Raw genomic sequence first — 27,535 nt, 5'->3', positions numbered from 1 at the left:
AAGTGCGGAGTCTGGTGGAGCGGGGGTGGGGGGAAGAAGAGAGGCACTCAGATCATCCCCAGATCTTTCTCTTTCTTTTTTAAGATTTAAAAGGTTTATAAAGCAAACAAATCACAGTAGGCTAAGGTTAATTTTTGATTCAGAGGGTACATGTGCAGGTTTGTTATAAGGGTATATTGAATGATCCCAGATCCTTTTTTATAGTCACCCCTGTCCCCCCACCTCAGCCTAGGAGGTGCCCAATAGCCACCAACTCCAGGGCACTGGGAGGTGCCCAATAGCCACTGACTCCAGTGCCATCTCCCCCACCAGGGAGTAGCTGTGAGTAGAGCACATTTGGGTATGATGGACTGTGGACAGGCCTGGCTAAGGGGTCTAGAACTAGAATAGATATTGGCAGTGTGAAAAGCCGGCGGGGGGCAGGGAGTGGAGTGGATCCCGGATGTGGGATTTGACTAGGCAGAAAGGGTTTTACGGCAAGCAGGCTGTTCAGGGTCTGGTTACTTGTGCAGGGAGAGGCCTTGGTTGAAGACATGGGGCTGAGCAGAGAGTCAGGAACACTTGGATTATAGGTATCCCAAAAATGTGTGCCAATGCCAATCTGTGTAAGACACAGGTCATAAAGAATCTAGAGGTGTAGAAGTGTTGGGTCTGCCCTGAATAGCTTATACTTGGTTGGAGAGATAAAGGGCCAGCCTATAAATTGGTGCCAATAGGCAAGATATGATCAAGCCCATGAAGTGACTGCTACCATCTCTTTTCTGCAGCTTGCTGCAGAGAAGGGGACAGTATGCAAAGAGGAAGGACCTCTTTCTTCCTAAGAGGCCTTAGAGAAGGCTTCTTGGAGATGGTGGACTTCAGCTGGCTTGGAAGAAAGGCTAGGCTTTGAAATGTGGAGGTAGGAGAGAGGGAAGGCATTCCTGACCTGGGGTGGGGGCATTCTTCCTTACCTGTGCAAACAAAGGTAAGGAGGCTGGAAAGTTCAGTGTATGTTCAGAGAATGGTGAGAAATCCATCTGGATTGGAGGGAGGCCTCTGGTCTGTAGAGTGAGGCATGCAAGTTGCAACCTTGGAAGGCCCACCAGATCTGGATGTACAGGATGGCACAGGGGTAATGAGGCCACACTTGAGGTCCCTCGATGGGAGGGGACAGGAGTGAAAAGGAAAGGAGAGGTGACCTTACACAGCCATTTATAGTGAGCAACATAGCATTGAGCTTCTGAGAATGCCAGGATGGTTGCCCCATCTTCACAACTAGGGAGCTTGGAGACAACTGGGTCCTCTGACAGCCAGGTTGGATATGAAGGAAGACAGGCTCTTTAAATAATAGAACGTGACCTCTAGGAGGCTGTTTATTAGGAAAAGAAGATTGTGGTTCAGGCCTCATTCCAGGTCAGCTGGGCAATTCTCTCAGGCTTGCCATCTTGTGTCCTGTTTTCTTCTGCTTCCTCAGTGATGTGGACCAGGGTGTGGGTGCCCTGGGCCATGGCCAGGGGGAGGCCCGCAGGGCCCTGGGCCGTGGCCAGGGGGTGGCCCGCAGGGCCCTGGGCCGTGGCCGGGGGGTGGCCCGCAGGGCCCTGGGCCGTGGCCGGGGGGTGGCCCGCAGGGCCCTGGGCCGTGGCCGGGGGGTGGCCCGCAGTGACCTGGAGGATGGCCATGCCCCCCACAGTGACAGTGCTCCTGTGGAAAGTCAAATGAACAATGTCAGAGTCTGAGGTCAGGGCTAAGCTTACCTGAGATAAACTCTACCTCACTCCACTTCCCCGGGGGACTCAGGACTCCTAGGCACCCAAGGAGTTGCGGTGGAGGGCTGGGGACATGGGTAGCATGTCCCATGCCTTTTGTCTTGGTGAGGCCAGAACACTGAGCAGATAAAAGGGGAGCAACCTAGATTTATTGGTTTCTATTCTTTGAGCCGAGATATGACTCCCACTCCCTGGACCTCAATTTACTTTATTTGCAACTAAGAAGCAGAATTATTTCATCTTCTCCTTTCTCTCACCCAGGAACCCTGGCAGAATGATTAGAGGTTTTGCCATGCTAGGAACTGCAGGCTCATTGTACTTAGGAGCAAGGGTGAGGCTGGAGGAGGCTACAGAAGAGCTCTTTGAAGGCCAGGGGCAGGGGGAGACAGGAGGCCGGGTCAGGGGACATGAAAGAGCTGAGGAGGAGAAGGAGGACGGTTGGAGGATGAGAGGACACGGAGGGTAGGAGGTGGCAAGGTGAGGATGTATGTATTATTTTTATGGGGGTGTGTGTGTGTGTGTGTGTGTGTACAGGGTGTGTGCCATATTTATATAAAATAGCTATGTTTGTGTACACATGTGTGGGTGGGTTCATATTCAGGCTTGCTGTGTACACAGATACGTGCATGGAGTGCATGGTTCTGTGTACATGAGTATGTGTGAGCTCCTACCTGTTCCTGAGTGGATGCCAGACCCGAGAAATCAGGAAGAATAGAAAGTAAAGTAAAAGCTTTTCTGCCTTAGCCAGAAGAGGCCTGGAAAAAGTGTGGTTTAACCTTCCATCTTGGCTGGAATCATTCCTGAAGCCCCAAGGCCAGAGGAGTTTTTTTTTTTTTTTTCCTCTTGCCACAAGCCCAGGGGGCAGGCAAGAGACACCACCTTGCTTCTGTGATAGGGGACTGGGGGTCTGGGGCCCTGTGGAGCAGAGTGAGGCTATGCTCCCACTGTCCAGGCTGGATACCTCCCCAGTCTCCTTCTGCCTCCTAGGGCTTGATTAGGGCTTGGTACCAGTGGGGAAGAGGCAGGCTCCAGGGCTGGGCGCTTTCCTGTGACCATGGTAGAGCAGCCCCTGCCCCATCCAGGCTCAGTGGTGCCTGGAAACAGCCACTTCCCACCCCACCTGCCTCTCCGCTTATGGCTCTTTTGTTTGGGGGTTGGCACCCAGACCCAGGCCTAAGAACTGAGTCTGCTGGTGGTAGCCAGTGGGTGAGAAGAGGTGGAGGAGAGGCAGTCTCCTTTCTCTGGCAGGAGTAGGTCCTAGGGGCCCCATAGTGTGCTTGGAGTTTGGGAGCAAGCCAGCCATCCAGCGAGGCTGTGGGGGTAGCCAGGAAAGCAGAAAAGCATAGAACAGGCGGGGAAGCAGCAGGAGAGAGGATGGGCTGCTAGGGCAGGGAGGGGACGTGAGGAAAGGAGAGAGACAGATGGGAAAACAGAGGAGAGAACGCCAAGAAGGCTGCAGCCAGCAGAGGGTGGAGGAGTGCAGCGCTGCCCCCTCCCCCACAGGGCTGATGCCTGAGCCTGCTCCCTTCTTTTCATTTGGGGGAAGTGGTGGCTGCTCCCTGAGGGTCTAGGAAGGAGGCTGGGGGTCTGGAGGACATTACAGTGGGGAGGAAAAAGGGGAGAACATTGGAGGAACTTTCGTACCTTCGGACCTGTGGGAAAGGAAGGGAAAAAAAGCAGCAGCTTTGGTCATTTGGTTCTGCAGTAAAAACAACCTATCTTCTCCCTGGCGCTAAGGATTTCGTGCCCACACCCCTACCCCAAGAGGGCCTCTCAGACGTGGTCACTTGCCCGTCAGTTGTCTGGCAATCATTCATTCATTCTCTCAGCAAAGATACATATTGGAAGTCAATGTAAGATTCAGCGGTGTGTCCCTGTGTGCTCAAGGGCTGGCTGAGTTCTGGGTGGAGCGGCGCCTGTCAGGAGGTATGGGTCCCAACTCTGTCAGCCTGGAGCTGCTCCATAATGGCCAACCCTGTCATTCACCTGATTCTTGCTTCTACCTCCGTGCCAGCCGCCCTGCCAACCTCCCCATCTGTCCTCTGCCCCTGTCACACCCCGGGTATCTTGGGCCAATCTCTGCTCAGTCTCTCAGAGCTGTTTTTTGTCTCCTGTTTATGACCTTCTGTTCTCAGCTCTTGGCCTTTGCTCCTGCCTCCTGCCACTTGGAAATCTCCCTGGTGCAGCTGTGTGTTGCCCTCCTGCAGGAAATCCACACGGGGGCCATCCAGGCTGCCCAGCTGTGGGTCCGGTGGGCTCCTTCTGTAGCACCCACCTGAGTGGTCCTGCGTGTTCTGAAGTGCCCCATTGGTGGGGATCACCTGCTACTTCTTAAAGGCTAGGACGGTCTTTTGTTCATTTCGAGGGAAGCCAATGGCACAGCTCCCAAGAGCTGGATTCTGGATTCCGACCCAGCCGCACCTCCATGGCCTTGCCCTGAGCATAACCCCTAGCTCCCTTGGGCCTCGAGTGTGCAGTGGGAGAAGCTCCTGCCCTGTTAAGAAACATGAGTAAGCATGTTTCTTAAACTGGAACATGTTTTACAGAATATAAGGGCTTGTCTTCATTGTGGATCCCTACTACCGCCTTCATACAAACACACACGCACATACATTTTTGGCATGCACTGGTTATGGCTGACTGATAGTCCCTGTCTTTACTGCTCTCCCCCTTCTTCCAATTCCCAGCCTCCCAGCCACAGTGCTTACCTGGGTGCATATTTTTGGAGTAAGAGCAGGGAATGACACAAGGAATACCTGTGTTCAAAAGGTAACTTTTAGTTTCCTGTCATCTAAATTGTAGTTGGTCCTTTCTCCCTCCCAGAGATGCACACACACACACACACACACCCTTCAAAGGATGAAAGGGAAAAACCTGCTCCCTCTGGCTTAGCTTGGCACTGTAGCTTCCAGGCATGGGGGTTAAATGGACACAGCAGGTTCACCTACATGGTGGGTAGATGGAGACACAACAGCACCATGTACCAGCCCCTACACCCCATACTCTTACACTTGCCCCCTCTATACTCACAATTATGTGTTAATTCGATTCCACTTGGGAAGATTTCAATATCCATTCATTTGCTAATTATTCATGTTATGTGCCTGCCCTGTGCCGTGTCATGGTACCCCTGTCCCTACAGACTCTTGTCTTGTGTAAACAGCTGGCATGGTGTGGGAGCAGGAATCTCGGAGCGATCAGTGTGCCCAGAGCAGGGAAGGGGAGGAGGGGTTGCTAGGACAGGAATGGGGTTGGTGGCCCCTGAGGGCACAAGTGAATGGATTTTTGCCCTGGGGCACAGGTGAATGGAAAGCCTTCCATGGGGTCCTAGTTGCTTATACCTGTCTCCTCCCACCAGGATTGGAACGGGGTGGGAGCTTGGAGTCTGAGCCAACTTGTCATTCACCAACAAGCCGTGCTGTCATGAGATGGAGCTGCTGAGGCACCCTGGTGCCAAGGCTGGCGATGTCTTGCTTGGGGCTGGCAAGTCACAATGGACAACCCCAGAATGGACCCAGTGAACATACAGTACATTCATTTTTTTTCAGCCATTAAATGGGAGTGTAGTATGTGATGCCAGGAGCAAATACTTGACATCAGGGCTTTCTGGTACTTACAAGGTTGCTGAGCATACAAAAATAAACAGTGCCTCCAATACAACAACGCTAGCCTCTTGCAAGACATGGCCCCCTGAACCTCTTTTTTTTCTAGGGAACCTTAGTGCCTCTTCAAAAATTTTTTTTGGGACAGAGTCTCGCTTTGTCATTGAGGCTGGAGTGCAGTGGCGTGATCACAACTCACTGCAGCCTCGAGCTCCAGGGTTCAAGCAATCGTCCCACCTTAGCCTCCCAAGCAGCTGGGACTATAGGTATGTGCCACCACACCCAGCTAATTTAAAAAAATTTGTTGGCTGGGCACGGCGGCTCACGCCTGTAATCCTAGCACTTTGGGAGGCCTAGGTGGGTGGATCATTTGAGGTCAGGAGTTCGAGACCAGCCCGTCCAATATGGTGAAACTCCATCTCTACTAAAAATACAAAAATTAGCTGGGCATGGTGGTGGGCACCTGTAGTCCCAGCTACTCGGGAGGCTGAGGCAGGAGAATCGCTTGAACCTGGGAGGCGGAGGCTGCAGTGAGCCGAGATCACAGCACTGCACTCCAGCCTGGGTGACAGAGCAAGACTCTGTCTCAAAAACAAAAATTGTTTTGTAGAGACAAGGTCTCACTATGTTGCCTAGGCTCAAGTGATTCTCTCACCTTAGCTTCCCAAAGTGCTGGATTACAGGCATGAGCCACTGCACCCAGCCTCCTGCACCTCTTGAGCTACCCATTTTCCCGTTTTCATTGGCTTCTACTTGTACTAAAATGTTCGGCTGAGGTCAGCCTGTGTTCTATACCCATGGTCCTTCCTGCTCCCTCATCCTTTCCCTTAGTGAGTGATTAATTAGACTGGAAGAGACCCATGGGGCTGGGTTTTGCAGGGAGGAGAGGTAAAGAAAACCTTAGGGCCAGTCAGGATCTGGGTAAGATGAAAGAGAAAAGACAATCCTCAGAATGTATCTCCCCAGTTCAGGCCCAGGTGTTTGAGGGGCAGGAGTTGGCAGCTCTGGAAGGGACCTCATGCAGTTTCTTCCACTCTCAGCTAAGCCCTGCTGCCTGGCATGGCAAAGGCTGTGAATCAATCATAACTGAAGAAGAAAGTGGAAGTGCAGGGGCCCAGAACGGGAGTGGGGACAGGGCAAATGGACAGACACACACTCCCACGCAGAGACACCGAAGCACAGATACCAATTCAATGCACATACACACCTAGAGAGACCCTGACCACACGGACACACAACATAGCCCACAGAGACCCTCCTGTCCTCAGCCAACAGCAAGCAGAGCCAGGTCCCTACCTGAGAGTTCAGAGCGGGGACAGGAAGTCTGGAGCACTGTCTGTCCTCAGGTGTATTTGTACAGGTCAGGGAGGGGCTGGGATTGACCAGGTGCACTGGGAGGGCCAGGTGCAGAAGGCTAGAGGGAATGAAGAGGGATGGGCTAATCCTTATCTGGGCAAAGGACAGTTGAAAGCAGGATGTGTGTGTGTGTGTGTGTGTGTGTGTGTGTGTGTGTGTGTGTGTGATGGGGAGCCTGGGGAACAAGCTGTTACCAGACTGGTATGGTAATGAGATGCCACAGAATCCAGGCAGAAGTCGCCAGTGCTGGCAAGGCTGTTTACACCAGGGACTGGCTCTGAACATTTGTAGAGCTCCTACTGAATGCCAGGCCAGGCATGCGGTGCTTCACATGCATTAGTAACCCAATGACTCCTACAAGATAGATAGGATGATTACCTCCTTTCAGCAGGTGGAGGAAGAAATAGTGACCCTAGTGGAGGACCTGGTGGAATCTTTGCCTTGGGCGCCAAGCCCCAGGCATGGATTGTCAGATGTGCTGCCCAGCCCAGGGAGCTAGCCTGAGAATGGAAATTAGACACAGAACAGGGAACTTTTGGGATGGATCTAGGCAGGCCGGGAGGGAGCCCAGGCTGCCAGCGTGCTCTGCACGCCGAAAGCCCCTTGTAGCTGGTCTGCACTGACCCCTGTGGCCTCTGATGCCTGCCACAACCTCTTGCTTGGCGTGCTTTAGCCATGGTGGCCTTCCTTAGTCTCCTGCAGGCAGACCTGGTGCCCTTGCTCAGCTCTCCTGTCTCCCTGGATCCTTGCTCTTAATGTCTCTTACTCCCAGTGGGGATTCGGCTCCTCAGAGGCAGGGGCTATGGTGACTTCCTTCCTTCCCTCCTTCCCTCCTTCCCTCCTCCTCCTCCTCTCCACTACCTCCTCCTCCTCCGCCACCACCTCCTCCGCTCTTTCTTTCTCTCTTTCTTTCTTTTCTTTCTGAGACAGAGTCCCGCCGTGTCACCCAGGCTGGAGTGCAGTTGTACGATCTCAGCTCACTGCGTCCTGGGTTCAAGCGATTCTCCTGCCTCAGCCATCTGAGGAGCTGGAATTGCAGGCGCCCACCACCACTCCCGGCTAACTTTTGTATTTTTAGTAGAGACGGGGTTTCACCATGTTAGCCCAGCTAGTCTCAAACTCCTGACCTCAGGTGATCCACCCACCTCGACCTCCCAAAGTGTCGGGATTACAGGTGTGAGCCACAACGCCCGGCCTGTGGTGGCTTTCTTAGTCATCGTTATATCCCCTCAATTAGAGCAGTAACAGAACCACCATCAGGATACAATTTGGAAAATGGAGAGGAGGAAAAGTGTGATCCTCCTTTATCTCCATGGTGGGCAGGAAAGTGTTTGTGTGCCAGGTTCTCTTACAGTGTCAGTTATCTCGTATCAGCTCTTGGAGGTAACAGTTATGATCTTCCCCTCTTTTATGGATTAAAGCATGCCAGGGTTCAGAGACATTAAGAAATCTGCTTGAGGTCACCCACCAAGTGTGTAGTTAGTCCCAACTGTGGACTATTTGAGTCTAGAGCCCGGGCCCTTTCTTCACCTTAGGTAATCTCTCCTTTTAGGAACGCTCTTCTGAAAAATTCCAGCCTGCTTTGCTAACATTGTTGGTCAAAGGACTTTGGTTTATGACTAGGTGGAAGGTTATTAGTCCCTTTTGCACACATTTGCTGTGGGTCTATGGGCAACCAGGACAGGGTGAGCTACTGGGGAGGGGCAGAAGTCCCAGGGGAGGTTTACAAAGGTGTGGTGCCTGCCAGGCTCCGACCCACGCTGTGTGAATGTTACCAACTGCATCCACCACTCGCCGCGCTCACCGCCCTCACCAGCCCTCTAAGCCTTATTCTGCCTCCTTTTCCCCTTCAGGGACCTTGACACTGCAACCTCTCCACCTCTGCCCTCAGCCTTTGGCAGGAAGCTGAGAGACCTGTGTCTTCACAAACCCCCAGGAGGAAAGCAGGGGCTGAGAGGAATGCATGGGGGCCCAGTGCTGTGGGTTCCAGGCTTGAGGCCTAAGTTCTCCATCTCAGGAATCAGGGTCTGAGCTCCAGTGGGTGCCAATCACAGAACCCACTACAGCAGCAGGCAGGCAGGGTAGTGAGGCCTTGGGTGGTGGCAGTAGGCCCTGCCTTGATGGGGTGGACCGAGAAGACAGGGCAGCCCCAGAAGCCCGAGTGGGCCCGGAGACCTTTGGGAAGTGAGGAGGGCACCCACAGCAGTGGTGGCATGTGGAAGATGATCTGTAGCAGGGTGTATGTGTTCATGAACTCTTCTCCTAAGATTCTGAGGGCAAGCAGGGCCTGCTCCGTGTGTGTGGCCCCGCTACCCCTCAGCAGGCACTGTGCCTTACAGATAGTAACCGCTCACCAAGTGCTTGGGCTTATTGCCTGGCTGAGAGTGGTGGCACTTCCCTACTAGAAAGTCACAGAGTGGAGAAGGGAGCTCTGTGGAGCCAGAGGAGATACTTCTGGGGTGAGGGGCTGGGATCTGGAAGAGGAGACAGGAGATCAGGGAGAGAGGCTGAAGGGCATCTCCTGGGGCAGTGGAGCCCATGGGGGGGCTCTGGGAGGGTGAGGACACACAGTGAAGGCCCTCTCTGGAACCCCCAATGCCTGTCAGCAGAACCAGGAAGGCCCCTCTGCCTCCTGGGCTGCCCTGCAGGGTGGGGAGGGAGGCAGGACAGCCAGGCGCCGCTTCTTGGGTGGACAGGTTTTCCACGGTATGAGGCCAAAGGTATGTGCTGGAGAGAGTGCTGCAGGGATGGGCCACCGGCCACAGTGATTCAGAGGCAGTTGGGAGGGCCCCGCCCTAGAGACTCCTGGGCAGGTCTCTGACCTTCATCTTCAATGGCATCTCCAATGGCATCACCTGTGTGAGGCTCTGGCCGTGTTAGACGTTGGAGTGCAGGGTGTTACTGTTAGCAGTGTGAATATCAGTGGTGAGCTCTATGCCTCATCAGAGGCTCCCTTGCCCAGCCCTGGGGACCTGCCTGCAGAACACTTCCCTTGCACCCTTGGCCTTTGGTCCCTCAGAGCATTTCACTGACAGGCCCCCAAGAGGCCTCCTCCCTGCCCCAGCCTCCTGCAGCCCCTCTTCCCCCAGGGCGCCGAGCGTCCAGGTGTTCTTAGGACCGAGGCATGTTCCAGACTCAGGACTTTCGGTGCTAAAACTGAGAGAGTTCCAGGCAAATGGGGACAATTGGTCACTGTGCTGCCCACTTGCAGGTGTCCAGGTCCGGCCTTTCAGCGCGTTCTCTCACCCTGGTTGCCCTTTCCTGCCTAGCCACCTCTGGGCTGGGTGAAAGCCCCTGAGCTACACCGCCTAAGGCCACTCCAGAGGCCCATGCCCTCTCCTTAGTGGCCTGGGCTCTCACCCTTCCCTCAGCCTCCTACTTACCCTTCTCTCCATGCCTCAAAGCCACACTGGACCTTTTCCCTGCCCCAGAGATGCTGCCTTAGACCCATGTGACAAGCCTAGAGAAGGGGTAGAGACTGTCCCACCCAGACTTCTAGCCTCTGCTGCCCAGCGGGCACCCTTCCCGGAGACATCAGGCCAGGCCGTTCCGTGCCTGACTCTGTGAGGGCCCCCAGGCCTGAGCGTTTAATGCTGCCTAGGCCGTTTCTCTCTCCACTGTGTCACACCAGCCATGCCAAGACTCTGAGTCCTCCTGAAGGCTCTCCCGCTCACCTTTTCCCTGGACACCCCTTGCCCTGCTGGGCCCAGATGCCTCCCTCCAGTATCTGGACACAGCCTCCTGACTGCCCCCAACCCTACCCCTGCCCTGTGCGACCCATCTAGACCACTCTGGCTTCAGCTTCCTAAACCACGAGGTGGCCTCAGCAGCAGCTGCTGTAAAACTCTCAGCCCCTCTGGATGACTCCAGCTCCTCAGTCTGCCTTCCTAACCTCCCTAGTCTGGTCTGTACCTTCCTAACCTCATGTCCTCTTGCAGGTAAAAGCCACTGCCACTCCCCTGCCTCCTCTGATCCTGCTATCTCCTGTGCGTTCATGGAATGCCCTCTCCTCCCATCCGCCTGCCTGAATCTTGCTCATCCCCTTGAAGCTCGTCTCCTTCTGGAAAATGCCCTGGTGGGCCTGAGCCCTGTGCTGGCTGGGCCTCAGGCCAATGCAGCCTGGTGTTGGCAGGTACCTCTGAGGTCTTTCCCTGCTGGTTCCTACATCGCCTTGGCCAGGTGAAGCACGCAGTAGGTGCTCTGTTCATGGCATGGTATGGGCAAGCCCCAATAGGGCAGCACTCAGCCTCTGCTTGTGGACAGCTCTGGGCTGGGGGTCAAGGTGGGGCTTCTGGGAAAACACAATGAGTCCCCTTTGCACCATGAACAGATCCAATGTTGGTGCATGGGAACAGAGCAACAACAAACAAGGGAGACCTCAGGGGCTCAGGTCCACGCCAGCGTTCACCTCCTGTTGCTGGGTCTGACGCTGGAAGGTTCGGGATGCCCCAGCCCTGGGTATGTCCTGCAGAGCAGAATGGAGGAATGTGTCCTTGGTCCAGCTTTCCTTCTGCTTCTAATGGCTCAAAGGACTTCAGCCTGGGCCCCACCCTGGTCTAGCATATGTGTTCTTTCGAAAGGTATGGCCCAGACTTTGTCCCTGGCAACTGGAGCCTGCCCAGGGCTGGTCCCTCCAGCCCCACCTCATGCAGTCTTGAGTTCTCCCCACCCAGGACCAGCCCTGGCCTGACCACACCTCAAGTCCTGGGAGCCAGGACAGCAGTTTCTTGAGATTAGAATCGCCATGGTGGGGCAGGGAGGGAGGATGGGTTTGCAGGAAGGTAATGCTGTGGTTTAAGCCACTCTCTGACCCCTTTCTATCTGGAGGTTCCCCTGCCTACTAGCTGGGCTCTCATGCAATCCAGCCTGGCTCACTGTCTTCCTCAATACTCACCCACACCCCCAGGGCTGGCTAGTGGCACCAGTGACCTCTAAGGGCTCGGCCCTCCACCAAGAAGAATGGTTCCTGAACACTGGGGTATGATCCTAGAACTGGGCCTAGGGGGATCCAGAGGCAGGTAAAGTGCAGGGAGTACTTCCAGAAGCACCAGTGCTGGTTGGGGACACATGGCAACCAGGGCCTGGGACTTCAGAGGGGACAAAGAGGGACAGGGAGGACTCCCTGGAGAGGGTGTGCTGGGCAGGAGACCTGAAGGGAGGTGGCTGAGGGAGTGCCTCAGGGTCTGCCCCACCAGATCACAAATGGTCTCCATAACCCAGAAGTCTTAATGTATTCAGGCACCAGCAGGCCAGTAGCAGGCAGCCTTTGGGCCCCTCAAAGGATGCTGGAGAGGTAGCATCCAGAAGGTGGCCATCAGGAAGTTACCTGAGGCAAGAAAGCTGTTTTGAGCCTTACTCTGGGCACACTTTGTTCCAGATATGGATGGTTACCCATGTTATTTCATTTCCTCTCCAGATGATTCTGTGAAGCAGGTACACCTCATTTTATAGATGACGGCCAGAGTGAGAAGGGACACAGCCAGTAAGGGGTGAAGTTCATTTGGAATCCACCCACTCCCCATCCCATCTTCTGACAAAGCTGAGGGGAAGGGCAGGGGCCGGCTTGCTTATGTTTCATTGATCCAGCTGCAGGGGCAGCATTCTGGAAACAGAATGAGGTCTGAGCAGTGCGGCTCTCGTGGGTGCAGCCTCTGCCAGGTCTGTGCTCCCAGGGGCGCAGTGTCTCCGTGTGTCGTTCGGAGGGTCTTTCCTCCCCTGCAGCCCCCCTTCCCTCTTCTTCTCAGTGAGAATTCCAGCTTGCAGCCATCTCTTCCTCAGGGCTGGCCCCAGGTCTGCGCTCTGAGGACCACGAATAGGGTCCAGATACAGTTGCTTCTGGACCTCAGGGGTATCCCCTGAGCCAGCAGGTGGCCTGGGAGGGTAGGGGACCACAGGGAAGAGCCTGTGCCCGAGGTGCTGGGACACCCAGCCCAACCCCAGGTGGAGAGAGGGAGGGCACAGAGGGAAGGATCAGCAGAACGGCGTTGGCAGGGCAGCTGGTGAAGGCGCCCTAGGCAGGAGGCCGCGCCCAGGTGTGTGGCCTCAGTGGCGTCAGACAGGCTGTGCTACCTGGGCAGAGGGCAACACCTCTTTGGGCTTCAGCTTCCTCATCAATAAAATAAGTCTTCTACAACTGGATGGTTTCTCTAGTCTGATGGAGTTGGGAGGTGGAGGTTACAGGGACTTGGGGGAGGACCTGCCCAACAGCAGAGAAAGGGAACTGCCTCCCGCACCCAGAAACAGGCTGTTGTCACTCTGCTGCCCCTTAGTGGCGACACAGAGAAACAGACACACAGTCTCATGGGGATGGCAAGCTGATCCTTCTCCATCTCTTCTGCTTCCTGCGGGCTTCTCCCCAGGACAGAGGGGGGCACTCTTAGGGCGTCTTTACCACCCACCGGCTCCCTGAGGGCTACGTACATTCTAGGTGGACAGAAAGGCAGTCACAGCCTGTGCACAGGATACCCACAGCCATGCACAGGATGGCAAGCACAATTCACGCATGTCTTCATTCTGCAAGCCTGCAAGCGCTGATGGAGGTTCTTTAGTATGCAGGGGCACCGTGCCAGGGACTGGGGGTCCAGAGGCACTTGGCATGTCATTCCTGCCCTCAGAGAGCCTCTGTGTAATGGAGAGCAGACAGGTCAACCGCAGACTCTGGGGGAAGTGGGAGACTGTGGGGGCTGCTCAGAGGTGTGACGTCTTGTGTGAGTAACACTGGGAAACACACAGCCAGCAGCTGCTGGTACCCCCCGTATGACTGTTGGTTCATCTTGGGCACATACCCCTCCAGCCTGACGGACCAGAAGGCCTTCGCCCTAGGTGAGGGGAGTGTGTTCCTGCAGGCCCTTCCGGAAGAGCTGAGTGGCCATCCCATAGGTGAGGAGCTTGTACCTGTACCTTTACTCCCCTGCTGCTCTCTTGCCCCTGCCTTGTCTGGAAATGGGGGAGGTGGGTACACAGACCTTGCCTCATCCCTGTAGCCTCCTCCATCTACACATCTCCTCCCCAGACCTGGTCTGGGCCTGAGTCCTGAAGAGGCTGGAGAGCATTCCGTCTCCCTCCCCAGCAAGTGCTCCGCAGGCCTCCCAGCTCCAACACAGTGCAGGGGACGCGAAGGGAAGTTTGAGACCTCTGGAGGCTTCTGAAGCCTCCTGAGGCTGTCCTGGAACTCAGTCCACTGTGTGGGGCAGGACGCAGAGCGGGTGGGAGAAGGAGAGAGAGTGTGTATATGTGTGTGAGAGAGGCACAGGGCACAGAGCCTGGGTGCGTCATGGATACTGGGAGAGGTTGACGAGTCTGACTCAGTGGGGACATCCGGCAGGAAAGGAAGGGAGAGCGCAGTGGCATTTGCAAGCAGGATGGGAACTCTGGGGTGGTGGAGATGGGGTGTGGGGCCAGGGGTGCTGTGCGAAGGCCTGGACAGGAAGGGGGCTAAGCCTGGCGGAGCTGGGGGAGGGAGTGGGGAGGAAAGGGCACTTCTGGAGGGGTGGAGGTTGGACCTCTGGCTGCCTGGGTGGGTCTGGGAGGAGAAAGAAGGCAGCAGCGGTTTCTGCTCTGGAGACAGAGGGGACAAGTTGTGGCATCTGGGAAACTGGCCTGCTCAATCAGGGATGTGGGGAATGCAGGGGCTTCCGATTCTCACCTGAGGGCCTGGAGGTCAGGGCCTTGTAGCTGAGGAAACAGACTCCACGAATTCCTAGTCCAGAAAGACCACCCTCCTCTCAGCACCCCCAAGCCTTGAGTCCCAGAGGCTCTAGGGTGGCACTGCCAGGCAGACCCTCCCCCTCATACCAGCCTCAGCTGTATGAGGAAGATATGGGGGAGGAGCTTTCCAGAGAAGGGCTGATTCCTTTGCTGGGTTCAGAGAGGCTGAAAAAGCCAGTCTTGGAGAGCAGGGCCAGGAAGGGCCCAGACATAGGGCCTGAGGGAGGAAGGCTGTTGACCAGCTCTGAGCTGCCATGGCAAGGCCCCTGGAGGAAGGCCGGGCTTGCCATACCGAAGGGCTAGAGACCCAAACAACAGAGCCTCCTGGGAGTGGCTGTGCTTTAAAACATAGTCACACGTCTCCTAATGACAGGGCTATGTTCTGAGAAATATGTTGTTAGGTGGTTTTGTCATTGTGTGAACACCACAGAGAGCACTTACACAAACCTAGATGGTACAGCCTACTACACACCCAGGCTGCATGGTGTAGCTATTGCTCCTAGACTACAAATCTGTACCGCAGGTTACTGTACTGCATACTGTAGGCAGCTGTAACACAATGCTAAGTGTTTACATATCTAAACATAGAAAAGATATAGTAAAACTATGGTGTACAAGGTTTAAAATGGCACACCTGTATAAGGCACTTACCATGAGTGAAGCCTACAGGACTGGAAGTTGCTCTGATGAGTCACCGAGTGAGTGAATCTGAAGGCCTAGGACATTACCATCTGCTATGATAGATTTTATGAACACTGTACACTTAGACTAAATTTATAAGAATGATTTTTTGGTCAGGCATGGTGGCTCACGCCTGTCATCCTAGTACTTTGGGAGGCCAAGGCAGGAGGATCACTTGAGTCTAGGTGTTCAAGACCAGCCTGTGCAACATAGCAAGACCCTCTCTCTACAAAAAAATTGAAAATTAGCTGCACATGGTGGCATGTGCCTGTTGTCCAAGCTACTCAGGAGGCTGAGGCAGGGGGATCCCTTGAGCCCAGGAGGTTGAGGCTGCAGTGAGCCATGATCGTGTCACTGACCTCTGGCTTGGGTGACAGAGTGAGATCCTGTCTCAAAACATGAAAAATTAAAAAAATATATTTTTCTTTCTTCAGTAATAAATTAACCTTAGCTTACTGTAACTTGTTTTACTTTATAAACTTTTTAAGTAAAAAAATTTTTTTGACTGTCTTGGTAATAACACTTAGCTTAAAACACAAACACATTGTACAGCTATACAAAAATATTTTCTCTTTATATCCTTATTCTGTAAGTTTTTTGACTATTTTGAAACTTTTTCTTTTTTTAACTTTTTAAACTTTTTTCTTAAAAACGAACACACACACATTAGCCTAGGCCTACACAGGGTCAAAATAATCAACACCACTGTCTTCCACCCTACATCTTGTCCCACTGGAAGGTCTTCAGGGGCATTAACAGGCCTGCAGCTGTCATCTCCTATGATAACAATGCCTTCTTCTGGAATTTCTCCTGAAGGACCTGCCTGAGGTGGTTTAACAGTACACTTTTTTGTTGTTGCTGTAAGTAGAAGAAATACACTCTAAAATAATGATAAAAAGTATAGTATAGTAAATACATAAGCCGGTAACATAATTGTTAATTATCATTATCAGGTATTCTGTACTGCGCATACTTGTACGTGCCATACTTTTGTACGACTGGCATGCCGTAGGTCTGTTTACACCAGCATCGCCATAAGCACATGAGTAGTGCCCTGTGCTATTATGTTATGATGGCTACAATGTCACTAAGCCATAGGAATTTTTAGCTCCATTATAATCTTATGGGACCACCATTATATATGTGATCCATTGTTGAGTGAAATGTCACTATATGGTGCATGACTGCACAGAGAAGACAATGTCCAACCTAAAAGAACGAATGACTAGTGTTGTCATTTTAGGGATGTGGTAGTACTTGGTGGTCCAGGGGAGGTGAGCTTCTTGATCCCTTTGAATTACTTAAACCAAGGCTGATGAGGAGAAGGAGCAGGAGAGGGGAGCATTTGTGTGCTGTAGGCCTTTTCTACTCATGGGAGGCACAGAGGCCTACGCTGGCTGCCCGTCTTGTCTGCAGGCAGGCCCAGGCTAGGGTCCTGCTAGGGCCCAGGCAGCCAGGCCTCCTGTGTGGGCTTGACCCACCAGGGAGAAGTCCCTACCAGTCTGTCTGGGGACGCTGGGGCGGGGCAGGGAGAGGTGCTAGACAGGACCAGCCAGCTGCCAGTGCCCTGGTCCTCGCCCTCTGAGAGTGGAAGGGTGGGGGTGGCGGCCCGACGTTCCTGGCTGGGAGCCCAGAGGAGTCTTTTGTAATCACAACATGATCTCGTGTGCTGAACAGCGAAGCCGGCAGGGAGAGGCCGGCAGAGGCCCGGCTCCGGTGGCTCCAGCTTTCCTCCCACTCTGGCTCCCCAGGGGCTGCTCTGGAATTCTCTCGGTGCCCGCCGTTGCCATGCACTCGGCTGTGAGTGGCAGTCTGCCTTTGGCAGGGGGCTTCTTGGGACTGGGAGGGGGCTGGGATACCAGGCAGCCACCCTTTGGGGGCAGCTGGGGACAGCTGGGGCTGGGAGAAAGAGGGCTGTGACTAGATGGGTCACAACAGAGACCCTGCATCCAGACAGAGAGGAACCTGGAATCTTGATGCAGAGACATGGCTTGCCCAGGGTGACTCCCGGGCTGGGGCGGCCAGGGGAGCTGACTCTCTCCGCCCCGACTACCAGCAGCTTTCGGCCTGGAGAGGCTGGGCCCGTGGGAGCGGCTCTTTCCTCCAGGCTGGGCACAGGCCTGGGTGTGGGGTCCAGGGCCTGAGAGCCCAGGACGGAGCCAGGGCCTCTCCTTTTTCTCTGGTTGTGGATCTGGGAGTCAAAGAGCTCCCCCCTCGACCTCCCGAATCCCCTGGCAGCTTCCCAGTCACGGCAGGTTCCGCTGCCAGAGCCATTTATAACTCCCATTCCAGGCTCTGCTCAGCAGTGAAGCTCCCTGGAGAGCTGGGGGAGGGGCAGCCCAGTGCTGGGAGCTGTGGCTTGGGGTATGAGGCCCTGACCTGAGCCCCCCGAGGAGGTAGGGACAGGCAGACAGGCCTAGCTGGAATGGGGGCTTGGGGCCTTCTTTGGGCCATCTCCCCGAGCAATCCCCTTCCTTTCTGGGTGACTTTAGCTGTGGGTCTGGGATCTGTTCCTTGGGTGGTAAAGATGTGAACGCTGGGGACTGGTGAGAGGGGGACGCGGAAGTCAGGGGCTTGGGTTCCCTGCCTCTGCAGGGGCCTGCCGGAGCTGAGTCCCCCATGAGCAGGCAGGAGAAGGACGCGGAGCTGGATCGGAGGATAGTTGCCCTGCGCAAGAAGAACCAGGCCTTGCTCCGCAGGTACCAGGTGAGTGGGCTGCCACAGGGCCGGGAGGACCCGCTTGGCTGCCACTCCCTGGTTGCCCCACACGTGATGGTCTCTCCCTGCAGGCTCAGGAATGCGCCTCTGGGGCTGGGGCCAGGGGTAGGGTGGGTATGGTCCCTCTTAGAGGCTTGGTCAGGGTCCTGGGGATGTGTGATGTGGCGCCTCTGCCCCCTGGTGTCCCACTGGTGTCTCTCCGTGTAGGCCTGTCACCGTCTGTGTCTCTGTGCACCTGGGGGGCCATGGCGTGTGCTGACCCCGGGCCCTCCCACAGGAGATCCAGGAGGACCGTCGGCAGGCAGAGCAGGGGGGCATGGCTGTGACCACACCAGCACTCCTCCGGCCCGATGGCCTCACCGTTACCATCAGCCAAGTTCCCGGTGTAAGCCTCACCCTGGGAGACAGGGCTCGTAGCAAGGAGGTGGAGGCCCAGACCACGTCAGGGGAAGACAGCTGCCTCTGTTCCCCTCTTCTACTAACTGATCCGGGGTGCATCCGTCAGCTCCCAACCTCCTGCAGTAGAACCACTGCTGTCCCCACCGAAGGGCCACAGCTGAAAGCTCCCCTACGCCCAGTAGAAGCCTCCTTATACCTTTTCCAGTCCACAGCCCTGCGCCTACGCCACAAAGCACAGGCCCCTCAGCACACGGCACTCCTAAACCTCAAGCCCCAGGGGCTAAAACCCTGCAGGAAGTGGGGGACAGAGAAGTTGGGGCTGAATGCCAGGAGCAGTGTCTGAGGGACAGAGACCCATTGTCTGAGTGCTCTGGGTTTCCCAGCTCAGAGATGACGGGGGCCACTGTGGCATCTTGGGCCTCTGGGTGGCCCTGGGCCCTGGATAACCTCATGCCATTGGCATGTGAACAGCCTGTGGGAGTCAGCTCCTCTGTGGGGAATGCAGGGAGGGCTGGGGTTGGCCTGGGGAACCACCGAGAGGACCCAGCACCCAGGTCCTGCCCAGCACTGCTCATGTGGCCTGAGGGTCTTCGTTCTGCAGGAAAAGCGGGTGGTTAGCAGGAACTGGGCAAGGGGCACCTGTGGACCCGGAGTGACCAACGAGATGCTTGAGGATGAGGATGCTGAGGACCACGGGGGTACTTTCTGCTTAGGGGAGCTGGTGGAGCTGGCTGTGACCATGGAGAACAAAGCAGAGGTGAGCAGGGTGGGTGGGGAGTGCAGGCATCGGCGGGCAGCCTCTTCTTCCCTGACTCTGCTGCACTGCCCATCTTCATCCTCCTAGGCCAAACGGATTGTAAGTGAAAAGCCCATCAGAGCAAGGAACCAAGGCACAGAGGGGTCACCTGGAGGGCGTGTGACCCGGAGCCCCCCCATGCAGGTGGCCATCAGCTTGGATTCTGCACGGAAGGTCTTCAAGAGGGGATGGGGCATGGATCTGAAGGTCCTCACTTAGGGGAGGTAGAGAAGCTGAGTCAGATATGTCCTTCATCTGCGGGGACGTGGCTGAGGGAGCACCTGCAGGAGTTCCTGCTCCTCCTTCCTTTCTCCGGCCAGTCTCTGCTTTGGGTGGGCCTTGAAGTGGGAGACAGTTTAAGCCAGAGATGTGATCCAGCCCCCTCCCCTATCTAGCCCTGCTGGTGGCACGGGAGTGGAGGAGGGGCCAGAGGGTGGAGTTGACTGGCCAAGTGCCAGGTGTGACCTCTAGGTGGCAGCAGCCCCTAGTCCTTGCCCTTGCTCACAGCCTCCAGGGCCCCTCCCACTCCGGCTCGTCTACATATCCCTGCAACAACCCTGTGGGTTGGTGCTCTGGAGATCCCTATTTTACAGATGAGGAAATGAGACACAGAGAGGTTAAATTACTTGCCTAAAACACACAACAAGTGGATGGAAGCCATTTCCATGGGAGAGCTGGAACACATCTAATTTTTAGCTGGAGATGTGGAAACCTTGAGAGGAAGCACCTGAGTCTCTAGACCCCACCCCAAGCCTCTTCCTGCTTCTCCCTTTCGCTCTGAGTGTCTTCTCCCTGCAGGGTGCTTGGGAGCCCCGGAGCCGGCCGGTGGGGGAGCCCCCAGAGGCGGGCTGGGACTACGCCCAGTGGAAGCAGGAGCGGGAGCAGATCGACCTAGCCCGCCTCGCCCGGCACAGAGACGCACAGGGTGACTGGCGGCGCCCGTGGGACCTGGACAAGGCCAAGCCCACGTGGGTGGCTGGGTTGGGCAGCTTGCTGGGCTGGTGATCCCGTGGTGTGGGGTGGAGCTGGCTGCGGGCACTGCTGGGAGGGCTGCAGGGACTCTCCTCGCGGTGGAGAGGACCTTGCTGGGCTCTCTGGTCGGGCCCAGAGTTCAAGGCTCTGTGTGCACACTGGGTCTCCTGTCTTTCTTGGGCCCACCATCTCCCTGCTGCCTTCAATTCTGGGCCTGGGCTTGGGGGAGAGGGGTGTCAGGGTGGGGCCCACAGCAGCTTCTGTGCACCAGCAATCTGACTCCATCTGTCTACACAGGCTACAGGACTGCAGCCAGCTAAGGGGAGAAGGCCCAGCCAGGGCAGGCAGCAGAAGGGGTGAGCTCACACCTACCTCATCTCTCCCCTCCTTGGCTTTGTTTATCTTTCACCCCCTTGTCCTCTCTTTCCTCTGTCTCTTAGTTTCTTACTTATTTTCAGAGCTGAAAGGAAGCATTGGAGAACATCTTCCTTCCTCTCCCTCACTATCAGAGGAGGGCACCAAGAACTCCCATCCTCCCCTCTGAGCCCACAGCTCTTGTCCAGGTTCTGACCAGGAGGCCCCAGAAGGAGGCTCAGTGGAAGCCTGCCCAGGGGTCTCTTCGAGGCGCTGGTCCCTAATGGGTGAAAGTCCTGGTGGTCCTTCCCCAGACACCCTGTAGAAACAACTGTGGATTGCTGGCCCCCTTGTTTTATATGTAAAGAAGCTGTGGCCTGAGAGTTGGGGCCAGACACCTAGCCACAGAGTGGCAAAGCTAGCACAGGACCCGACTCTCCTGATCCCCAGGCAAGGGCGCTTTTGGGGAGGCAAAACCCACGACTGGCCCCGAGGACTGACAGCTTCCTGAGGCTGGAAGGACCAGTGTTCCTGTTTTGGATCCTTTGTCACCCCACCTTTCCCCACTTTTTTGTCCCCGTCAGGTCCCAGGAGCCACCGGAAACTACAGCCCCCACCATTGCTCCCTGATGGAAAAGGTGAGTTGGGGAGGAGGAGGGGCCGGGTCTCGAGACGAAGCTGGCTGCTATGGGCCTCTTCTCTCCTTGGCTTGTGAACCATCTCTTGCAGGTCGGGGCGGGCAAGCCAGCAGACCCTCGGTGGCACCAGCCACAGGCAGCAAAGCCCGGGGCAAGGAGAGGCTGACTGGCAGGGCCCGAAGGTAACAGGTGGCAGGGGACAAAATCAAGATGGGCATCTGGACCAATTTCCTGGACCAGTACAGGCCCAGGTGCCAGCTCCATCCCTGGGGCCCCTGCCTCCTGGCTGACTGCAGCCTGGCGAGAGGTTAATGAGATGCTGGGAGAGGCCATTAGCAGAGGCTGCAGCGAGAGCCTGGGGCCTGGGGAGGCTGGTGGTAATTACAGCAGCTCCCTTCCCGTGGGAAGTGAGGTATGCCTTTCCCAGGCATTGCAGGCAGGGACATGCCTGGAGTCCCCACAGAACTCAAGGTGCTGCAAGCTTGGCCATAAACAGCAGCTGGGGACCCAGGATAGGCCCAGAGTGCGTGGCATTCAGAGGAAATAGTTGGATTTAGGGAACAAGGTCAGGCTTGGGAGAGGGAAGCCTCCTGGAGCCACATTCTGGCTCTGATCCCAGTCTGAGACCCTTGGGCTTTGGCTTCTCCCAGGGATTTCTTTGGCAAGGAGATGGAGGCCCAGAGGAGGTGGAGGCCCCTCCTCTCTGGTCCTGCCATGGCTGCTCCTCTCTGCTGAGAGCTGTGGGGCTCTAGGGAGAGTCTGGATCACCCCTGGGATTTCTCCACTGCTCAATGTGAGGCCTAAACCGTGAGGTCCCAGCTCAGCCTTCCTCACTGGCTCTCAACTCCACCCCACCCCTCTATTCAGGCAGGGGGTATGGCTCTGGAGTGAAGTGGGGTGGGGCGTGCCATGAGCTGTGTTTCCACAGGTGGGATATGAAGGAAGACAAGGAGGAGCTGGAGAGTCAGGAGGTAGGTATTTGGGTATAGGATGGGGCAGGCTGGGGACGCAAGCCATGGATTCATCAGCCACTGGGGCTGTTCTCTTGTTTCAGGGAAGCCAAAGCACCAGAGAGACTCCCACTGAGGAGGAGCAAGCACAGAAGCAGAGCGGGATGGAGCAGGGCCGACTGGGGAGCGCCCCTGCAGCCAGCCCAGCCCTGGCATCCCCAGAGGGGCCAAAGGGGGAGTCAGTGGCTTCCACAGCCAGCTCAGTCCCCTGCTCTCCACAGGAGCCTGACTTGGCTCCTCTTGACCTCTCTCTAGGAGGGGCTGGCATCCCTGGGCCTAGGGAGAGCACGTGTGTGCTCAGTCTGAGGCCTGGGGCCCAGGAGAGCCCTGTGTCTTGGCCAGAGGGCTCTGAGCAGCAGCCCGTGGGGTGGAACGATCACCAGACTGAGCTGGAAGTCCAGACTTGCCCTGAGCCACAGAGAGGAGCAGGGCTCCCAGAGCCCAGAGAAGACAGGTCTGGCAAGGCTGGGGCCCAGCAAGGCCTGGCCCTGAGAAGCCGGCCCCCCAGAGGAGGCAGCCAAGGGCCGAGAGGCACAGCAGGTATGAGGCGCAGGACAGGGCGCCCTGGCCCTGCAGGAAGATGCTGAACACAGCTCTTGGGAGCTGGGGCACCCCGGGGGAGAGGAAGAGGGAAGCACTCCGTTAAGAGCCCTCCGCATGACGGCCATGTGGTTGCTGGTGGCTTGCGCCATTGTCACTGAGCAGTGTGGCAAACTCTCCAGCACGGCGACCGTGTGAGGGCAAGGAGTGGCCTCCCTGCACCTCACATGCTCATCCCCGTGCACATGTGGGTTTTCACACACGAGCCCAGCCCCTGGTCTATTCCCCTGGCATCTGAGGCTGGTGCACCCTGACCTGGGCCTACTGCTGCCCAGGCCACAAGCCCTCTCCACTATGACGAGAGAACAAGGCTTGGTGGCACCCAGCCTGGCTCTCCTGGCTCCCCTGGCTCCCTGTCACCCCTCAGGGCCTGGCCTCCCTCTCCAGCTGCAGGCTTTCACCTCTTGCCTGGGCTGGATTCCCCCAGTCCCAGATTCCCAGGATGCCCAACCAGAGGAATCCCAGTAGCCACGTGCCAGTCTCCTGCCTCTCCTGAGTGGTGGCTGAGGCCTGGAGGAGGGGAGGCCACACAGCTGGCAGGGTCTGGCCTGGGCAAAGAAGAGTAGTGCTCACGTCTTCTCAGTGAAAAGGAGGATCTCTGGAAAGTCCTCCTCTGAAATGGGGTGGGATGGGGAGGGACAACCTCCTCTCCCACTGCAGGATGGGAGAGCTTACTCCCAGGCCGCCACACCCAGGTCAGACACCACGTGCACCCTGAGTGGAGGCAAGGGCCTGGCCCTGCAGCTCAGGGTCATTTCCTGCCCTTTCCACTTCCTCTTTCCCCACCGCCCTGCACTAGCACCAGGGCCAGGCCAAGGCAAGAATCAGACAGGGACTCCACAGACAGAGAAACAACTTCCAGCTAAGTATGACATCAGGACTTGTCTTTCCTACAAAGCCTCCATCCCCACCCCTCCCCTGAGGCCCACGTCTGCTGAATTATCCGGACTCCGCACAAGCTGTGGCTTCCTCTCAGTTCAACAAACATTTCCTGAGCACCCACTACCAGTAATCCAGCCGGTAGGCGACGGAGACTGCCAGCAGGAGGGGGGGAAGAAAGCCAGTCATCCGGCAGATCTGGGCTGTTCTGGGCGGGAGCTGTTCTGGGCCATAGGTGCCCTACAGGGCTGGGGGCAGGATGGCAGTAGGAGCTCCAGGGGACCCTCCCACCTCTGCTTGGCACAAGCAGGTGCCCTTCTTTCTTGTTATGTGTGCCTTCTGCTCCTGAGCCCTGGTGTGGACCTCACCGCATGGTCCCCTCTGCCCCCTCCTCTCTGGTCCTGCCATGGCTGCTGTTCTCTGCTGAAGGCTGTGGGGCTCTAGGGAGAGTCTGGACCACCCTGGGATTTCTCCACTGCCCAATGTGAGGACTAAACTGTGGGGTCCCAGCTCAGCCTTCCTCACTAGCTCTCAACTCTACCTCACCCCTCTATTCAGGAAGGTGAGGGGTGTCTCTTTAGCAGATGAGACTGTTTTGAGAAGTGGCTCTCATATTTTAACTGAAGAGTCATGCAGATTCTAATGGTCTGGGGAGGGTCTGAGAGTTCATCTTTTTTTTTTTTTTTTTTTTTTTTTTTTTTTTTAAGTTAGGGTCTTGCTGTATCACCTAGGCCAGAGTGCAGTGGTGCAATCAGGGCTCACTGCAGCCTCGAACCCTGCAGGCTCAGGCGATCTTCTCACCTCAGCCTCCTGAGTAGCTGGGACTACAGGCGTGCCACCATGCCTGGCTAATTTTTGTATTTTTTGTAGAGGCAGGGTTTCACCATGTTGCCCAGGCTGGTCTCCAACTCCTGGGCTCAAGTGATCTGCTTGCCTTGGCCTCCTAAACTGCTGGGATCACAGGCATGAGCCACCACCCCTGGCCAAGAATTCATATTTCTAAGAGGCTTCAGGTGAAGCCCATGCTGGTTCCTGGACCATGCTTTTGAGTAGTCAAGGGCTTGGACTAGAATATATGAAGGGCTGGGAGTGAAGACAGACTCTAGACTCTAAAGGTTGGTGGCTGGCCATGTAGGGGATGGGAGAGTGCTAGCCCTGTCAGGTGGTGGGGGCTTCCTGGCTTCAGAGTTGGGTGGGAGACTTGGGGAAGATGCTTTGGAAGTAAGTGAGTGGGTGGTGTCAACTTCTGGTAGTGCAGTGGGAGAGCTGGTCAGGGATGGGATGGGATGGAGTGAAGGGGGTAGAGGCATTTGGTATGGGGTTGATCAGAGGAATTTTGGAAAGGCTTGGAAACATTCCTATATATGTGAGACACACCTATGCCAGGGCGAAGACTCCAAGCTCAAGTTTTTCTCTTGCCTTCTAGTCACAAGAACATGGCTTTGGAGTGTGACACTGGCCTAGGGATCCGTGACTCCCAAAGGATGGGGCTAGGGGTAGAGGAGGTTCAGGCAAAGACCTTGGATTTTGGAGACATCAGGCAGATGTCTCCAAAAACGATTGTGATCAAGAATCTGAATTATAAGATTCACAATGTGCTCCCCAACCCAGTGCTGCCAACTGTACAGCTGCACCTCCACAAAGGGGCATACGCCAGGCTCGTCTGACCCTGGGATGAGGATGTAGGAAGCAGGCAGAGCTCCGGTTCAGCCCTCACAACGGGACTGAAGCAGGAGGGAAGGCTGGGCAGAAGGGCTGTGGGGAAGTAGGGCTTGTCTCCGTGGAGTGACATCTCGAAGGATGTTAGGAGGAGGGGTGTCACAGGAGTTACAGGCATTGGAGGGAACAGAGACTGGCGCAGGACCTCTTCATTGCAGGAAGATGGTAGTGCAGGCAGGTAACATTGAGCTCTTCTCAAAAAAGGAGAGCTCTTCTTCAAGATAAGGAAAGTGGTAGTTATGGTGGTAACCCCCAGCTATCTGTCCAGATGGGTGCCACCCCTCCTGCTCTAGGATGGAAGCAGCCATGGAGCAGGAGGGAGGCGCAAGAAGACACCCCTCCGCAGACCTTGGCATCATGGGAAGCTGGTTCTACCTCTTCCTGGCTCCTTTGTTTAAAGGCCTGGCTGGGAGCCTTCGTTTTGGGTGCCTTTCTCTTCTCCAACCAACAGACAAGACTACTCTTCAAAGGTGGAGGGTCTTCATGAAACACAGCTGCCAGGAACCCAGGCATAGGGCTGGGGGCCCAGAAAAAGGAGGGCACACAGGAGGAGGGGAGGAGCCAGTAGGGAGATGCTGGCTTTACCTAAGGTCTCGAACCAAGCAGGGCAGAATAGGCAGAGGCCTCTCCATCCCAGGCCCATTCTTGACAGATGGCGGGAGGGAAATGCAATAGACCAGCCTGCAAGAAAGACATGTGTTTTGATGACAGGCAGCGTGGCCGGGTGGAACAAGCACAGGCCTTGGAATCCGATGGACTGAATCAGAACCCTAGGTCTGCCATCTGTCAGCCAGGTGACCTGGGTCAATTTTTGGCCTCTAAAAGCCTCAGTCTCCTTATCTGCAAAATGAGGCTTGCGATACCTACTTTGAAGGGTTGCTGAGAAAATTAAAGATAAGAGTATCCAAAATAGTCTATGGCCATACCACCCTGAATGCGCCCGATCTCGTAAGCTAAGCAGGGTCAGGCCTGGTTAGTACTTGGATGGGAAGAGTATGGAAAATGTACCTGCCCGCAGGTGGAGTTGGACTCTCTCTTAACAGTCGCCTGGCACACAGAAGGCACTCAGTGAATATTTGTTGAATAAATGAAGTAGCGATTTGGTGTGATCTCTGTGTTCTTTGTTTTCTACCTTTTTTTTACATTCTCTTCTAGCCTCATCTTTGCTGGGTGTGGGGGTGGGGGGTGGTCAATGCACTTTCAGGGAAACAAGGAATGGTCTGTAAAGTTTATCCGGCCCACCAGGCGAGCTTCCTTCAGTCCCATGGGGGGGTCCAGTGGAGTCGCAGCCTCGAGCAGTGCCCCTGCTTTACCAGTGTGTTCTTTGACCTCCCTCACTGGCTCCATCACACTTACCCCCCTTCACCCTGCACGCTGTGCTGCGCTGGAGGCTCACAGGGGTTCCTCCTCTCTTCTGTCTACCTCAGTAGCAATCTCACACACTCACACCACAGTGTTTTGCTTATTTTCCCCAGAAACAAACCCCCTTGAAGAGTTTGCTCTGTGTGTCCCAGAGTTGTTTTGTCACCCAAAGGAGCAGCATGACTAGAGTTTGCTACGATCAAGGGACAGGCACTGGGGATCCTTGGAAGCAGGAGAGCCTAGCTATCTAACAAGGCACAAGTTTGGAATGTTGGACCACCAGTCAACTCCAGCCCCAACCCTGTCAGGGACAAGAACAACAGGAAAAGATCGCACTAACCCCCCAAAAGAACAAGGAACTGTCAAAAATCCTAATACGGCCGTATTTTCTTATTTTAGGGACTAAATCAAGGGGAGGGGCCGAGGGAATAGGAGAACTAAAGACACCACGTCACTTCTGTCTCAAGTCACTTATCCATGTCCACACACCCCACACACATCTCTTTCTGAGCAAGGGTTATCAGGGCTCATGAGGAAGGGCTGACAGTGGTTGACCACAACCCCACCAAAGGGGGAGAACTCAAGGCTGGGAGAGGGAATGAGAGCAGCCAGCAAAAAGCATGGACTGCAGCTGCTTTCTCTCAAGTCTGCTGGGCCTTACGTCACAGCTGCTCATTAAGCACCCACTTGACGCCGGGGAAGTGAAATAGCACAGACCTGGCACCAGAGAGAACAAATGTGGCACCCAGTGCTCCTTTTAAGGACTGGCTCAAGCAGCAGCAGGCCTCAGGGCAGGAGGTGAGGCAAACACAGCAGCACCTTCACGGGAGAGGGACGGACTCGCTCAGGGCTGCCTTTTTAACAAGCTCTCCAGGGCAAGTTCTGCGGCAACTGTCAAAAATAATGGACAATGCAGCCTTTTCCCCTTCTCTTACAAGCACTAGGGACACTGTTTCCTCTTCCCCCAGCAGGGCAGCTGGCTTTAACCGAGAGAAAG

The 27,535-nt window shown here is 55.6% G+C and overlaps 2 protein-coding genes across 9 annotated transcripts; one reads left to right on the top strand and one right to left on the bottom strand.

Annotated features, from left to right (window-relative positions):
• Nucleotides 1-1,318: 1,318 nt before the first annotated feature.
• Nucleotides 1,319-9,466, bottom strand: LOC106999145 (uncharacterized). 3 transcript variants are annotated; one of them, XM_077939097.1, is made up of 3 exons: nt 6,644-9,466; nt 4,454-4,501; nt 1,319-3,397 (listed from the first exon to the last, which is right to left on the bottom strand). In XM_077939097.1, the coding sequence occupies exon 3, from the start codon at nt 1,656-1,658 to the stop codon at nt 1,377-1,379; it is 282 nt and encodes a 93-aa protein (XP_077795223.1). In that variant the 5' UTR covers nt 1,659-3,397; nt 4,454-4,501; nt 6,644-9,466; the 3' UTR covers nt 1,319-1,376. The 3 variants fall into 3 exon arrangements, 1 of the variants encoding a protein (XP_077795223.1); XR_013395503.1 differs by lacking the exon at nt 1,319-3,397 and adding an exon at nt 3,404-3,661; XR_013395504.1 differs by lacking the exon at nt 1,319-3,397 and adding an exon at nt 3,668-4,239.
• Nucleotides 9,467-16,682: 7,216 nt separating this feature from the next.
• CCDC9B (coiled-coil domain containing 9B) lies at nt 16,683-26,285 on the top strand. 6 transcript variants are annotated; one of them, XM_015141868.3, is made up of 11 exons: nt 16,683-16,891; nt 17,687-17,797; nt 18,087-18,194; nt 18,810-18,965; nt 19,053-19,148; nt 19,803-19,972; nt 20,274-20,332; nt 20,915-20,968; nt 21,060-21,150; nt 21,897-21,939; nt 22,023-26,285. In XM_015141868.3, the coding sequence occupies exons 1-11, from the start codon at nt 16,748-16,750 to the stop codon at nt 22,563-22,565; spliced, it is 1,575 nt and encodes a 524-aa protein (XP_014997354.2). In that variant the 5' UTR covers nt 16,683-16,747; the 3' UTR covers nt 22,566-26,285. The 6 variants fall into 6 exon arrangements, with proteins under 6 accessions (XP_014997354.2, NP_001180954.2, XP_077794056.1 ...); NM_001194025.2 differs by having other exon boundaries at nt 16,738-16,891; nt 19,053-19,178; nt 22,023-22,565; XM_077937930.1 differs by having other exon boundaries at nt 16,762-16,891; nt 18,017-18,194; nt 19,053-19,178.
• The last annotated feature ends 1,250 nt before the right edge of the window (nt 26,286-27,535 follow it).

Source organism: Macaca mulatta, chromosome 7, assembly GCF_049350105.2.
Source record: "Macaca mulatta isolate MMU2019108-1 chromosome 7, T2T-MMU8v2.0, whole genome shotgun sequence".
Lineage (NCBI taxonomy): Eukaryota > Metazoa > Chordata > Mammalia > Primates > Cercopithecidae > Macaca > Macaca mulatta.
Note: the sequence above shows the minus strand (reverse complement) of the source record. Positions and strands in the feature narration are given on the sequence as shown.

What these genes read in the sequence shown, in the direction of transcription:
- LOC106999145 (XM_077939097.1), bottom strand. Translation starts at nt 1,658, where the DNA reads ATGGCCATCCTCCAGGTCACTGCGGGCCACCCCCCGGCCACGGCCCAG.
- CCDC9B (NM_001194025.2), top strand. Translation starts at nt 16,748, where the DNA reads ATGATCTCGTGTGCTGAACAGCGAAGCCGGCAGGGAGAGGCCGGCAGA. An exon ending in CCATGGAGAACAAAGCAGAG is followed by an intron (nt 18,966 to 19,052) that starts GTGAGCAGGGTG and finishes TCATCCTCCTAG; the next exon opens with GCCAAACGGATTGTAAGTGA. An exon ending in ATTGCTCCCTGATGGAAAAG is followed by an intron (nt 20,969 to 21,059) that starts GTGAGTTGGGGA and finishes CATCTCTTGCAG; the next exon opens with GTCGGGGCGGGCAAGCCAGC.